General features: G+C 43.7%; 2 protein-coding genes across 3 annotated transcripts; both read right to left on the bottom strand.

The window, feature by feature from the left end:
• Window positions 1-598: 598 nt before the first annotated feature.
• Window positions 599-6,944, bottom strand: LOC127783980 (probable folate-biopterin transporter 6). 2 transcript variants are annotated; one of them, XR_008019415.1, is made up of 6 exons: window positions 6,268-6,944; window positions 4,989-5,248; window positions 4,787-4,885; window positions 4,077-4,250; window positions 991-2,026; window positions 599-845 (listed from the first exon to the last, which is right to left on the bottom strand). XR_008019415.1 is itself a non-coding variant. In XM_052311147.1 (5 exons), the coding sequence occupies exons 1-5, from the start codon at window positions 6,617-6,619 to the stop codon at window positions 1,397-1,399; spliced, it is 1,515 nt and encodes a 504-aa protein (XP_052167107.1). In that variant the 5' UTR covers window positions 6,620-6,944; the 3' UTR covers window positions 924-1,396. The 2 variants fall into 2 exon arrangements, 1 of the variants encoding a protein (XP_052167107.1); XM_052311147.1 differs by lacking the exon at window positions 599-845 and having other exon boundaries at window positions 924-2,026.
• Window positions 6,945-7,352: 408 nt separating this feature from the next.
• LOC127785230 (pentatricopeptide repeat-containing protein At4g30825, chloroplastic) lies at window positions 7,353-11,050 on the bottom strand. Its single transcript, XM_052312662.1, has 2 exons — window positions 10,860-11,050; window positions 7,353-10,732 (listed from the first exon to the last, which is right to left on the bottom strand). The coding sequence occupies exon 2, from the start codon at window positions 10,682-10,684 to the stop codon at window positions 7,796-7,798; it is 2,889 nt and encodes a 962-aa protein (XP_052168622.1). The 5' UTR covers window positions 10,685-10,732; window positions 10,860-11,050; the 3' UTR covers window positions 7,353-7,795.
• Window positions 11,051-14,383: the final 3,333 nt, after the last annotated feature.

Below are 14,383 nucleotides of genomic sequence, written 5' to 3'. Positions count from 1 at the left end.
CCAAGGTCATCATCTTCGTCGAGACCGGATGCCTCCACCTTCATGTCGGTGCCCAGGAGCTCGTCCCCCTCGGCCTCGCCGCCTCTCTTTCCTTCTGCTCGCACATGGCAACCCCCAACCTCATAGTCATAGTTGGCTTCGTCCTTGGCTATAACCCCCATGCCCTCGACAACCTCCACACTCTCACATGCTCCAGATTCGGTGTAGAAAGGGGGAAAAGAGGATAGGGGATATCGTCGGCGTTGAAGACGATGGCCAAGGAATCGAGGACAGGGAGAAGGAGGATGGCCACTGGGGCAGAGGAGTGGATGGAGGGAGGAGGAAGACGAAGTGCTACTCCTCGGTAGGGGAGAAAAATAAATTGGTAGGAGAAACTTGATTTGGGAGAAATGGATCTAGGAAATATATAATGCTTACCCCTGTTTTATCACGTGTCCCTATGCCCCCGATGGGATTCCGTGTATTAGTTTTTCTGTAAAATAAGCTAACCTTATACTAAGATGTGACACATCCAAGTACAATGAATCTGGACATATACCAGGATGTATCACATCTTAGCGAGATTGTTTTATTTTGGGACAGATGGAGTAGATGCCTATATATGGCTAGTTCGGAACTTTTTTTGGCAGATTATTGGCTCGTATTATTTATGGATTATTTACTTCATGCCTATAAAACATGTTTTTCTACTTATTTTCCATCCGCTTGTTCCTAGTTATTAATTAATTATCTTTTAAAATATTAATGTATCACGTTAATTAAGTGAGTCATCCCATTTCATTTCATCAGCCAATCATCACTTTCAAACAGGAGATGGCCACCATTGCCACCGTTGTCGGAGAAACCTAGAAAGCCAACAGAGCACGAACCTTAGAAAGCATTCCATGATGAGGATATCAAGTAAGGATGAGCAAGAAATCAGATGATCAATGAATAACAAATCTGTGTATATATAGTCTACTATATATATTCCCAGTTGTTATAACTTACTTATAAAGTAGAGATGTGCTGCAACCTGAGATAGAACCCAAAGTTCAGCATCTTTTCTAAAACAAATCCAGAGTTTAGTATCAAATTCTCCCTTTTTTTTTTCTGTAGAATCCTCCTATGCTAACCAAACTGAACAGAAAACAGAATCCGTACATCCCAGCTCATCTTTCCACTCCGGGTTGCCCGTACAGAGAGAGATGCCATTTCTGTCACCTGGCAACGTCTCATCAGAGACATGCATGCGCTCGCCATGAACGAATCAACGAATCTATCTGATCGATTGATCAGAGCTACTATAGCTGCATCCTCACCTGACAGTGACAGGATGCATGCAAGAACGCGCTGCAACAATGTCTGAGGATGCATGCAAGAACGCGCTGCAACAATGTCGTATGATCAACTATGTTCAGTCGTCGTCGTCGTCGTCGTCGACGTGATCAGCGAATTTCGCGAGCTGCAGTCTCTCCTCGTCGTCGCCGTCGCCGGCGGCGGGAGGAGAGCCGTCGCCGGAGACGGCGAGGAGGTCGCGCGGCAGGAGCACGTCGGTCTGGTCGGCCGTGGGGACGAGCGAGATGGCGGCGAGCGTGGACAGCCGGAGCAGGTTCCTGACGAGGACGGCGAGCCAGAGGCGGGCGAAGTCGGTCCTGGTCACCCGGAGCGCGCGCAGCACGGCGGCGCCGCCGGCCTTGGCCGCCAGCATGCCGGCGCTGTCGATGCACATGAGCAGCGCGAAGAAGGTGCCCTCGGCGCCCGGCGGGCACAGCTTGGTGCTGAGCACCATCATCGGCATCAGCCTGACGCGGCCGACGACGCGGGCGCAGCACTCCTCCAGGGTGACGAAGGCGGCGTCGGGCACGCCGAGGAGGAGGTTCCACCGGAGCACGAAGGTGAGGTCGAGGAGGCCGGAGACGCCGTACAGCAGCTGCGCGTAGAAGAGGATGCTCCGGAAAGGGTAGTCCTTGAGGTACTTGTGGTACACCAGGACGCCCACCATGGATGCAACTGCGCCGATGGCATGGACCATCCCAACAAATTCCTGCATATGCAATGGGATGAGTACTATTTTTAATCTTGTGACAACATTATTGACGGAAACGGATCCTCTGACGTAAAGTTACCCCCTGACGTGGTCAGGGGCGGAGGCAGCATTTTAGCAAGAGTAGGGCTAAACCATATAGCTATAAATTTTGTGTGCAAATTCTACGTAAATTTCAGTGTTTCTCCATTGAAAATTTTTGCCACATGTGGAGCCCAAGCCCAAGTTGCCCCACATGTGGCTTCGCCCCTGGACGTGGTCACTGACAGGTGGGCCCAAGAGCGGTGGGGCCCACATGTCAGTCACCACGTTCCACTGACTTTACGTCAGAGGATCTCAATCCATTATTGACACCCTTAGCACCTGTTTAACAAAATGCGGTTGGATTAAGCCGAAAAAGAAATCTTTGTAAGCTGTTTGTATCTTTTCAGATGAAGGAAAGCTTTATTGATCTTAGATAATCGTATCGTTAAGAACATTTCTGTATAAGTAGGATGCACATAGCTTATGATTATTAAAAAAGAAAAAGAATTGGGAAAATTTGACAACAAATATTAGGCAGCAGTAGACTATGACCACAATTGATCTTATCCCAAACTACTACTTGTAAACTGTTCGTAAGAATCTTGTTGTACATGCGTCCTTTTCCATTGTTTAATTTAATTTACTCTTATGACGCCCTTAGCAGTTAGCACTTGTTTAACAAAAACTGGTTAGATTAAGTGAAAAAAGAAATATTTGGAAACTGTTTATGTCTTTTTAAGATAAAGGAAGATCTATTGATCTTAGATAATTATATCAATACAATTATTTTAAGAATGCTTCTGTATAACTAGGAAGTATATAGCTTATGTTCATTAAAAAAGAAAAAAAAAGGAGGGAAGAGATGACAACAAATATTATGCCGCAGTAAACTATGACCACAATTGATCTTATCCCAGACTACTACTTGTAAACTGTTTGTAAGAATCTTTTTTGTACATGCGTCTTTTTTCATTGTTTAATTTACACTTATGATACCCTTAGAACTTGTCTGATAGAAAGGGATTAGATCAGATTCCTTTAGATTAAGCAAGATAATTACTATATCAGAAGGGATTGAACTACTGATGCTAATCTCCATTCACCCTATAACAAGTGTGAATTTTTCATGATCAACAGTCTTCTTTTATCCTTTGTGAGGGATGCTTTATGCATTTGCTTTCGCTATTCACAAAACATACTCATCATGCCCTGACTTTATATTTGTATAAATGTCTAGGAATCTGGAGAAAACCCAGCTCTCCAAATGGGGCCTGACTGCCTAAGCTTTAAGGAACAATGCCATTGTAAAGTTTCCATGCAACGCTTGAACATGGAGATTGTGTACTATCTATTCATTATAAGCTCTTAGATCATGGAGATTAGGACTAATTGTTATGTGCCAGGCTTAGATTCTGAGATAAGGTGAAGAAATATTTTTGGGATAACATAGTCTATCTTATATAAGGCATCTGTTACAGACAGTGAGGACAGCATTGTGGACCAAGCAAGATTGTGGGGACATAACCCGTGTGAGTGCATACTAGATTCCCAGTTTGAAGGAAAGGGCACACTTTTGTCTAGGTTTCCTTCCTGATATACCTTGATTGTGTTATTTTCTGTTGCTTGAAAGTGATTGGTGATTAGTGTGTATGACCAATTCAACATATCCTATTGCACCTCACTTGTATTATCTTATTGACAAGTATAAACAAACCCTGAGAAAAAAAAAAAGGTAGCATCATAAAGACATGATATGAACTTGAGAAGAAATGAAGGTAGTTGCTGTTTTAAAGAACATCTGTATGCCTATGATGTCCCTGCGTTTTGTACTTCTGTATTATGTGTAGAAGTGTTGAGAGCAAAAAGAAGAGTACTTGGGGGCACATTGTAAACTTGGTTTTCCCAGTCCAAAACCATGTGCTATTGTTTCAAACTTCCAATATGGACTTGGATTAGGCCTTTTATCCAACAAATATGCTAATCAGCGATAGGATTAAGCAGGCAGGTAAAAAACAAAAACATTTACCTGAGAAAATCCAGGATTAGGTGGTTCCTTGCTAGTATACCAGTAGAACTGTCCCTCATGAGTGCTGATACTAAGCGCCAGGGAAAGAAACATGTACAGGGATGGCTTCCACACTACTGGGTACTTTATTGTCTGAGCCATCCCTTTCACTGCCATATGAACCTTATTCAAAACCTGCACATTAGCATCTCGGTGAGAAACTATATATTGTGTATTTCTTTCATTGTTATACCATATATTAAGATATACTTGGTTTCTGCCTATGCTTTACAGCCTATTGAGTTCACTGTCTGTGTTTACTTGGGATTCAATCCGTAAAGGTCTTAGTTGCTTTAACAAGACCTGTGATGAATCTCAGTCACTGAAGCATCAGTTTCATTTTATTGTGAACTTTGCTAATATGTTACACATCTCAGAAGAACAATACACAAGCCACTCGTCTCAGCTTGGCTAAGCCAAGTGGCATGCAGCGATATCAGATAAACCATCCTCTATCTGTACGACCATATGAAGACACCAAAAATATATATTGATATTCAAAACTTGGTAAATTTCAATGCAGGAAAACAAAAAAATATCATAATTAAATGGAACAAAATTTCAATGCAGGCAAATAAAAAATGTCACAAGTAAAGGGAACAAAATTTCAATGCACACAAATAAAACTGTCACAAGTAGATAGAACAATATTGCTTTTCACTTCGGCATACCTTCTCTTTCACATTATGCTGATACATTTTCAGCTCATATATGAAAAATCCTAGAAAAACCAACGTTGCAGGAGGTAAAGCCATCACACCTAATGCACCCTACAAAAAGAATCATACAAAATTTAAATTATCAATGAAGCAACATACCAAAAAATGGAACTTGGCAATTCAATAAGCTTCAAGAATTTAGGCTGTAATTGACCTGTGCCCCAAGATGGTGGACAAACATTCCACTTGTAGCATACCCAATAAGTGCACCTAGAGATGATGAGAATGCACAAAGGCTTTGCATGTCTGGGACTAATGATGGCTTATCAATACCATTCTTCGCAATGCATGCATCTATTGTAACATCTGCTATGGCAACTGCTGTTGATATCCCCACAAAGGAAAGTATAGCGGAAGTCATCGGTAGTCCATTAACCATGGTAACAATAGCAGCTGAAGCCGTTCCAAGTACTCCTGTCAGCACCAGAAATAAATGGGATTTATTTGTCAAGTTTATAACTGCTGGAGAAATCGACAAAATGATAACATATAAGTTTCTGATCAATATGTGACCATGCTGGTTGATCCCTAATTCCCTGTAATAAAATGAAAATTGCTTATGCTCCATGTTCCATGTTTGCTACTTTCTCAGACTCACTTTAAAAACTTACTACAGCAAGGAATTGTTAAAATGATCATGCCCAGCAATTTGTAAAGTGCAATATCACAGATACATCACATTGATACTTCAATTGTTCTAAGAATTGGCAAGATAACATCTTACACCAAATCTTGCACCTACTAATTAAGATCTGGTTAGACCTCCAATAAACAATGCATATATCATCAAATATCCAAAGTCCCAAACGAAATCCACATGGTAGTTGAACCAACACATCTTCATCCCCAATTCCATCCAATGAGCTGCTGATACCTAGCATAAACAGTTCCTGCCCGTGCCTGGAACTACCTCTCCAGTCTCCACTCAACCTCTCTCTACAAAGTCTAAAAGTATGTACTATCACCAAGCACTCGTTGTGTTATCAATTCTCTACCCCCAGCAATCCCCTGAACCTTTTGAAAAAGCTGAACTAGCACTATGTTTTCAATTACCACCACATCAGACCCCAAATATCATTTAAGAACTTACTATGCCTACCAAATACTCCCTCCGTCCCATAATATAAGAACCTAGGGCTGGATGGGACATTTCCTAGTACTACGAATCTGGGACCCTAGGTTCTTATATTATGGGACGGAGGGAGTACCAAATATGCCACCACAACTAAAATTTCTACGACATTATGGACACAGGAGGAATTCAGGATGTTCTTACCAGCAAGCATATTGCTAAAATCTTCACAATTTTTTTTGTTCTTTAACTGTGCGCATACTCTATCTACTGATAAGATTCTCTAATCTCTACTATTTATGCACGCCAACTAAAGATCATCAATCTCATCATTTTGAGATGCAGGATTCCAGTGGCTGACCTGCGAAGAGGAAGTAGGGGCGGCGGCGGTAGCCGCGGACGGGGAAGACGTCGGTCATGATCCCCCAGAGGGGCTTGAGGACCCAGGGGATGAAGAAGACGGCGGAGAGGAGCTGCACGGTGGCCGGCTGCACCCGCTGCACGTCCTTCCAGTAGTAGTCCGACGCCACGCGGAAGAAGGACCCGGCGAACCCCTGGCTCAGCCCGTACACCAGCACCACGCCGGCGACGAACGTCGCGCCCAGCTCCCGGCACAGCATCCGCAGCCACCGCACCGGCTGCAGCGCCGTGCTCGCCCATCCGCCGCCGCCGCCGGCGATCCCCTCTTCCGCTTCTTGTTGTTCTTCCGGCATTGACCTTGGATTTCTTTTGCTGGTTTCTTGAAGGATCACCTCACCTGCTCATGAGGAGTTCTTGGCGCACGTGCGGACGCCTCGCCGATGAGCTCGAGCACCGGAAGCGAGGTCGGCATTTGGATTAGTTTATTTGTCCGGGAGGAGGTGTTCACCGGGGAAGCCTCGAGCTCCGGGAGGTGGAGCTCTCACCTCACCTGCTGCATCTGAACAAGGCGAGGCGTTGACTAAAAGGCATGGAGGCGACGAGGTGTTGCTGACATTTTCGGCAAATTTTTTTTGACTTTTTAGTATGGATAGTCAAAGGAAGTGGAATTGCCGTCACATCTTTTTTTTTTTTTGACCGTTTAGTAGTACTACGAAAGGTTGAAATTTGGAGATCGGGTCTTCCGTGAAAGGAAAAATTTTAGGTGTTACATCGAATGTTTAACTGAATGTCGAAAAGGGTTTTCGGACACAAATAAAAAAACTAATTTCATAACTCGCCTGGAAACAGCGAGTCGAATCTTTTGAGTCTAATTAATCCGTCATTAGCATATGTAGGTTACTGTAGCACTTATGGCTAATCATGAACTAATTAGGCTAAAAAATTTGTTTTGCGATTTCCCCCTAATTGTGCAATTAATTTTTATTTTTATCTATATTTAATGCTCCATGCATGTATACGAAGATTAGATGTGATGTTTTGGGAAAAAATTTTGGGTAACTAACAAGGCCATACAACTACAAACTGACCGAAAACATTTGGTCAGGTACGTCAAAATCAAGCGGGAAAAGTTGCCTGAATTGAGACCGCAGAAAGCGCACAGATTTTACAATGACAGATTGACAGACATGAGAGGGTACAATGGACATTGAACTTGGGTTTCTCAATGAATCTTTGATCATTATTATCAGAAGTTCAAACCAGTTTTGGTAAAAAATTTACAATTGTATGATTGGTATGATAAAAGTTCCTATCTTGCTATCCACTGATTGAGTTTCATCTTGTAAGAGAATGGAAAGGTAGGAGGTTTTTCTGAATCTCCGGTACCCATAGGATGTGTAGAACAATCAGAAATAGTTCTCTGTACAATGTCACTCACATGTATGTATGTACTCTACTGAAAGATGAAATATAAACGTGTGCGGATGCCAGAATTTGCATGCAACCAAAACTCTGAATTCTTAGGCACATCATGTTCGAGTTGCAGCAACTCCAGTTTGCTTCATCCAGAGAGACCACTTAACTGCTTCCAGGAAATTCTCATTCCTCTGTAGAGCAGCTATAAGGTTAGTATAGGTTACTCGGTCAGCGGCAATGCCTTTAATCCTCATCTCCTGCATCAGTTTAACAGCATCTTCAGGCATTCCTGCTATCCCGTATGCTTTTATCAAGGTGTTGTAACTGTACAGATCTGGCTCGCCACCACGGCTCTTTAGCTCCGCAAGAACGTTTGCAACTCCTTCGATCCAACCCTTTCTCCCGTATATATTGATCATAATGTTGTAAGTATAGTGATCAAACTCGCATCCTGCTCTCTCCATTTTTTGCAGAACAGCAGCAAACTCCTCCAACTGTCCTGCCTTACCGTAAGCATCCAGCATACAGTTGTACGCCTCCAGAGAAACAGGGAACCCTGCCTCTTGCATCCTCTGGACGAAATAAATCATGCTACGAAAATCCCCATTTTTTGCATGCGCGGCAATAATGGTATTGTATGATATGATATCTGCCATACCCTGCTTGCGAGCCATGAGAAATACCTTTTCTGCCTTATTAAAAAGCCCGGCTTTTCCATATATGTCTAGCAATACATTGAGGGTAACAGTGTTGGCCAAGTGCCCTTGTTGAATCATTTCATCAAAAATTCTTGAGAGCTCATCAACCGGTATTGCCCGCCCACAACAGTTTATAATGCAGTTGTACATGGCTTCATCCAATTCAACTTGACTCTTTAGTATCCAGTAATATGTATCAGATAATTTCTCGAGTAGGCCACATTTTTGGTAAGTCCGAAGCATGTCAAGGAAAAGGTACTTATCAGGAACTATTTCCTTTTGTTTCTCCATGTCTTCCAAAACCAAACAGGCATCTTCTGGTCGCCCAGCTTTAGTATACATCCTCACAATTACGCTGTAGGCAATCATGTCAAGAACACAGGATGATGCTTTCAGTTCAAGATATAAAGCTTCAGCATCAGTGAATCTCTCCATGATGCTGAAAACATCAATCATACTGCAACAAATACGCAGATTTGGATGTGTTGCCGACTTAGGCATCTGATTATATATCCTGACAGCATCATCACAACAGCCAGCCTCTTTGCAAGAACAGATCAAGATATGATATAAATTGTCTTCAAAATCAGAATCTTTCCACTTCTTTTCGCGCAAAACACGCATAGCTTCTTCTACTAGAGAATTTTGAACGAATCCTGTTACTAAAATAGAGCATGAGGTGGCATCAAACAAAATCTTCTTATAGAAGCATGCTTTTAGAATCTGAAGAACTTTATGCATCCTTCCTACTGACCCATATGCTCGGACAAGAACAGTGACAATCGATGAACACTGGCAGCCTGCTGCCCGCATGTCCTCGAGAATCTCTGTTGCACCTTCACTGTCATCATGTCTTGCTAGCAAGTTAATCATTGTGTAAAAGTTGGATGCATTTGGTTTAAATCCAGAGTTTCGGAGTTTCCTGTAGTATAAAATTGCCTGTTTGTATTTGTCTGCTCTACCAAAACCTTCAATCATTGATCTATAGGTTGTTTCATCAGGAGCTAAACCTGCACTCTTAAGCCTATCAAACACTTCCATTGCCTTCTGCATGTCAGAAACTTTTCCATAACCTGTAATTACCGTATTGTATGCCACAACATTCAGAGCAATTCCTTCATCTACCAAGGACTTCAATACCAATTCGGCTTCTTCCATTTTGCCTTGTTGACAATAAGCATTTAGCCGCACTAACCAATTTTCCATGTTCGGAACTACTTCATCATTATTCATTAGAGTAATAACCTCCTCAGATTTGGCAAAATGGCCTAACCGTGCATACAAAGTAACCATAGCTGAGTAGGCATTAACACACTTAATGCCACATTTCCTCATTTTAGCAAAAGTGAATTCAGCTTCTGGAAGGTTCCCAATCCTCTGGTAAAGTCCCATAAGCATACCAACTGTAGACACATTCGGCTGCACATCTCTTTCAAGCATCATATGAAACCACTTTGTTCCCCAGTCAACAAGCCTCCGTTTGGCACAAACATATATAAGCCCATTAAATGCTTGAGCATCCAGAGCGCAACCCGAATCAGCAACCATTTCATGAAGCAACTGTCCAGCTGCTTCCCAATCCTCCTTCCAGGCGATCGCTTGAAGCGCTAGGTGATACGCCTCAGCATTTCCCTTCAGCTTTCCATTAGCCTTCATCCACTCAAAGAAACCAAGAGCTGTCTTATCACTATGCTTCTCGAGACGGATGAGAACAGAATTGCACTCCTCGATGCTAGATTCATGGGTAACACTGGACAAAATTGCAGCAATATCATCCTCGCTCAACAAAATCCTCTGATCTTGCCCACTCTTTCCACTGGCACGCCTCGGAGCACTACGCCGTGTCAATCTATTTCCACCCTGCCCTCTTCTCCTGAACTTCATCCCCTTCTTCTTTCCCGCAGAAATTCTTGGAATACCACTAATACCATCCACCATGTCCCGACGCAAATCGGACAACACTTTTCCACTGGAGCTAGCGTCTTCAGGTGAATCAGATACGCATAGCGCAGGCTCCCCGCCGCTACTGTCCTCCAGAGATGAAACCACACCATTCACCAGACTTGCCCTGGGATGATTCTTCCTCCTCCCACTGTCAGCACACGAGAGCCCATGGCATGCGGCAACTCCACCAGCTGCTGCGTGCCTCCGGTCCACGGCATATCCGGCGCTGATTGGCAGCACCCAAGAACTGAACCCGATCAAATCCGGTCCATGCTGAACCGCGCTCCCGGCAGCAGCAAGACTGCCTCTTCTGGCCTCCGGAGCACCACCACCCGGCGTGCAGATCCGCAGGGCAGCCATTCGGATCCGGACAAGGGCATAGACTCACTAATCCGGATCGAACAATACCTGCGCATCATAGCAAAACAACGAAACAGACCGCGATCAGCGAGGTGCAGGACCAAACGATTCTTTACAAAAAGATCAGCTGGTCAGCTCGCGAACTGCAAGATTCACATTCGGTGCTGTGGTTTACCTTGGAGGGAGGCTGGCGGTGACGAAAGCAGAGAACTTTGGAGGCGGCGGCTGCCGGGGGGGGAGGGGAGAGGAGGTTTTGGGATGGGATAGGCGGATAGGGAGTGGGTGACGGAGGGGGAAAGCCGTTGGAGCAGCTGCAGGCCTGCAGGGGTGACCGGTGGTGGTGGCTGCTGATCAGCAGTGCTTCAGTGGTGAGATTACAGAGATCTGCTAGCGGTGATGAGGGATCAGATCAGAATATCCCAACTAGTGGCCGAAATTTTGACAATTTAGGGTTTTTTTTTAACTTATTAAAAAAAAGAACCGTGCCAAGAAATTATTTTAGAAATAAATCACAATTCAACATCGTCGAGGATGACGCTGAAGTATAATGTATCCGCGCACATACCTTTTAGCGCTTAGAACATTATCACATTGTCACGAAATCCCTATCCGTAAGGTTTAGCGCTATTAAGCTTGGCGCTGACCTCACTTATATATAATAGCGCCATCCGAGCAATAATTAGAGCTTAGTGCGGTGTTGCGAAGTTTGTGCATATATGTGGACGAGGCATGTTTGACACTCCAGCAATATTTTTGTTGTTGTTTCTATTTTATGACATTTCTTTTTTTACACTTTACTAGCCAGTGTTTTTTTTTAATTCTTGGATATCATATATAGGACAGCTTTATCCTACACCCCCTCCCAGCTAAACAGCTGATCTTTTGAAAGAGATCACACAAATAGCTAAGTTGATATTAGACAACCATTTAAAGTTCCAAAAATAAACTCAATTCCGTTTATGAGATATAAAATTGAGAAACATTGGAGAAAAAGAGGACAGTGGCTTTCCTCTATGATTTGTTAATTTTATATCTCATAAAGGAAGTTGAATTTGTTCGTGCAACTTTGTAGGGTTGTTTGTTTACACATTACTTACATGTGTGATTTTTTGAGATTTTTTTAAGACCTTTTATATATAAAAAAAAGTTTCAAGTTTTGTCGGTGATATAGGCCCGAGGGTACCTGAACTAGGGGGAAGGGAAGCCCTTCCTGTGCGGTGCGCACGGCGGGCCCAGTCCCCCTCAAGGGAGAGGGGGGGCTTGGGGTACCTTGTCGTACCCCTCGGGCCCGAGGGGATGAACCGCCCCCGAGGCCCTCGCTCGGGCACCACGTGACGGCCATGTGGGGGCTTGAGCGGGCGGGGCGCCGTTCGCCAGGCGCATTTATGGGCGGCGCTCCAACCGCCCCCATCGCATTTAATGCGACGTGGCAGGTCGTGCGCCGCCCACTGATGGACGTGCGCCTGGCGACCGCTTTTTGACCGGTCTGTGACCCGGTGATGGATGGATGGGACAGGTGGCAGCGCACCCACGTCCCGCTTTGTGTCAGACGGCGTGGGGGCTGGTATGCCCCGTCCCATCATGCGCAAGGGGAGGACATGCAGATCGCCACCTCTCACGCGCGTGTGCCCACGAAGTCGTCAAACGTTTAATAGGGGATGACAGGGGATGTCCCCCGTGTCAGACGAAAGGATTCAGTGGGGGCCACCCAAGGGCAGCTGCATGGATCGCTTCTGGCCCAAGGCATGGGATGCTTTTTAATATAGGCAATGTGGGCCCCTTTCCTGTGAGGAGAGTGTAGGGGCGATGCATGTGGTATCCCCTTCTTCTATAAGAGGACCATGCCCTACGAGTAAGGGGACGTCTCTTAGAAAGCCGGGTTCTGGGAAGAGGCCGGCCAAGCCCTAGCTGGTACTCCCAGGGTCTGAAGTCTTTGTAACCACACAAAGATCATCGCTCAAATAGGAGTAGGGTATTACACTTGATAGCGGCCCGAACCTGTATAATCCCTCTCTCTTATTCCCTCGCCTTCCACCTCGTAAGCCCAATCCCCGCGGATCCACCTCGCTTGCGTGAGCACACGTTCCTTGGCATTGCACCCGGTCCCCTGGCCGAACTCACAAAGGGGAGCCTCACAGCCTCCCGCTAGGAAGGATCACACCTCGACAAGTTTCTACCTAGGATGTGATTTTTACCATATGTTAGCCACGTAGTTGCGCTCTGCGCGACTTTTGATCCCATATAATAACTTTTGTATACGGTATGGTATATTAGTTTATAGAAGGTTATAACATGAGTTAATTGATTTACAAAGTATCAATTGGTCTAAACTAACTATAGATTTAGCTAAGTTGTGCTATATGAGAAATCACTAGAAGCCTCCAAGTTTTTTTATTTCTTTGTTATCTTTGCCCCCTCTCTTGGCACTAGAAACCTCTGGAAATTACCATACGCCCATTTGTTGTTTTTTTATTGTATGTGTACCTTTTGATGTGACGCATCCTCGTGTGAAAAAGCTTGCTGCTTTCACTGTATAAGATAAGATAAGATAAGACTAGAAAAGTAGCGTACCTGTTGGCGCGCCGCTATATGGCCCCTTATGTGTTTACCATCAATTTTTCCTCTTTCCTTTTAAATTGTCCTATGATTTTTTTTAATAAATTTGCCCTGTGAATTTTTGTTACTGGTTTCTGTATTGGAGTAACCGAAGGAGAATAAGACAGCAGTTCAGATTTTTAAAGGCTCTCGCTTTCTCCATTTTAGTTTATATTTGAGAAGGTTCTAGATTTCTGATATCTTAACCTCTTCTCTCTCTGTTTCTTGTCCTACACAAGTGAGTTTTTCTTTTTTTTCCCCCATCGGTAAATGCTTGATTTATCTCAATATTTAACAACATCATGTGGTCCAATTAATGCTAGCTTGAGATTAGTTGATGTCTGTGTGTGTTACAGAGAAGGCAGATACTAAAAGCTGAGACCCGTTGATATAGATTGGATTTACCTTTTGTTTTTAACTTCACACACATGACTGGATGTATCTAGATCATTCATTTCATGCACATAATATTGCATATATCTAGATATTTCTATTCATTAATCTCCTTTTACATATCCTAGCATTTTTTTATCCTCATTACTCCTGAATTTATCTTAAACGTTGGCACGCCATGTGGACCAATCAACAACCGGTAAAATTGCAATTGAGATCCCTTGCAGTAATGTTCACTGACATGTGGGTCCGAGGGGCTGTGGGGCCCACATGTCAGTTGCAAACGACCTGTATCCGTAAAATTGCCGGCTTGAGAAGGATTGATGATTGATTGATTGATAAGATTTTCCACGGTTATTCTTTATCATCTATTTAACCTATAAATAAGGTCAACACAATTTACCTTGGTGCCCTTGCTGATGGGAATTTCGCACCAGTGTGTCGATGTTCGTAGCAACGTACCCTTTTTGGCTGAGATGTTGTACTTTGGCGTCATTATACTATGTGTATTCAAGTTATGGTTTATTACTGAAATAAGTTTTGACATGATCTGTTCTTATATTAAGATTTTAAAAAGGGTTCAATTGCCAAATTTTCATTCTCTAGTGGATCTTGAATTCTGAATTTATGATGGGATTGGAAAGTTTTGCAAATGGAATGGACCATGGTGTATATGTCCTTTTTGTTAGTGGATACTCACGATACCATGTA

This window comes from Oryza glaberrima, chromosome 9, assembly GCF_000147395.1.
Source record: "Oryza glaberrima chromosome 9, OglaRS2, whole genome shotgun sequence".
In the NCBI taxonomy this organism is placed as follows: Eukaryota; Viridiplantae; Streptophyta; class Magnoliopsida; order Poales; family Poaceae; genus Oryza; species Oryza glaberrima.
This window is presented reverse-complemented; position numbering and strand designations above follow the sequence as displayed.

Bases quoted from the DNA above. Each gene is read 5' to 3' on its own strand.
- LOC127783980 (XM_052311147.1), bottom strand. From the start codon at position 6,619: ATGCCGGAAGAACAACAAGAAGCGGAAGAGGGGATCGCCGGCGGCGGC. The intron at 4,886-4,988 runs GTCAATTACAGC...TTCTTTTTGTAG, and splicing joins TCCACCATCTTGGGGCACAG to GGTGCATTAGGTGTGATGGC. The intron at 2,027-4,076 runs GTAAATGTTTTT...TTGCATATGCAG, and splicing joins CTAATCCTGGATTTTCTCAG to GAATTTGTTGGGATGGTCCA.
- LOC127785230 (XM_052312662.1), bottom strand. From the start codon at position 10,684: ATGGCTGCCCTGCGGATCTGCACGCCGGGTGGTGGTGCTCCGGAGGCC.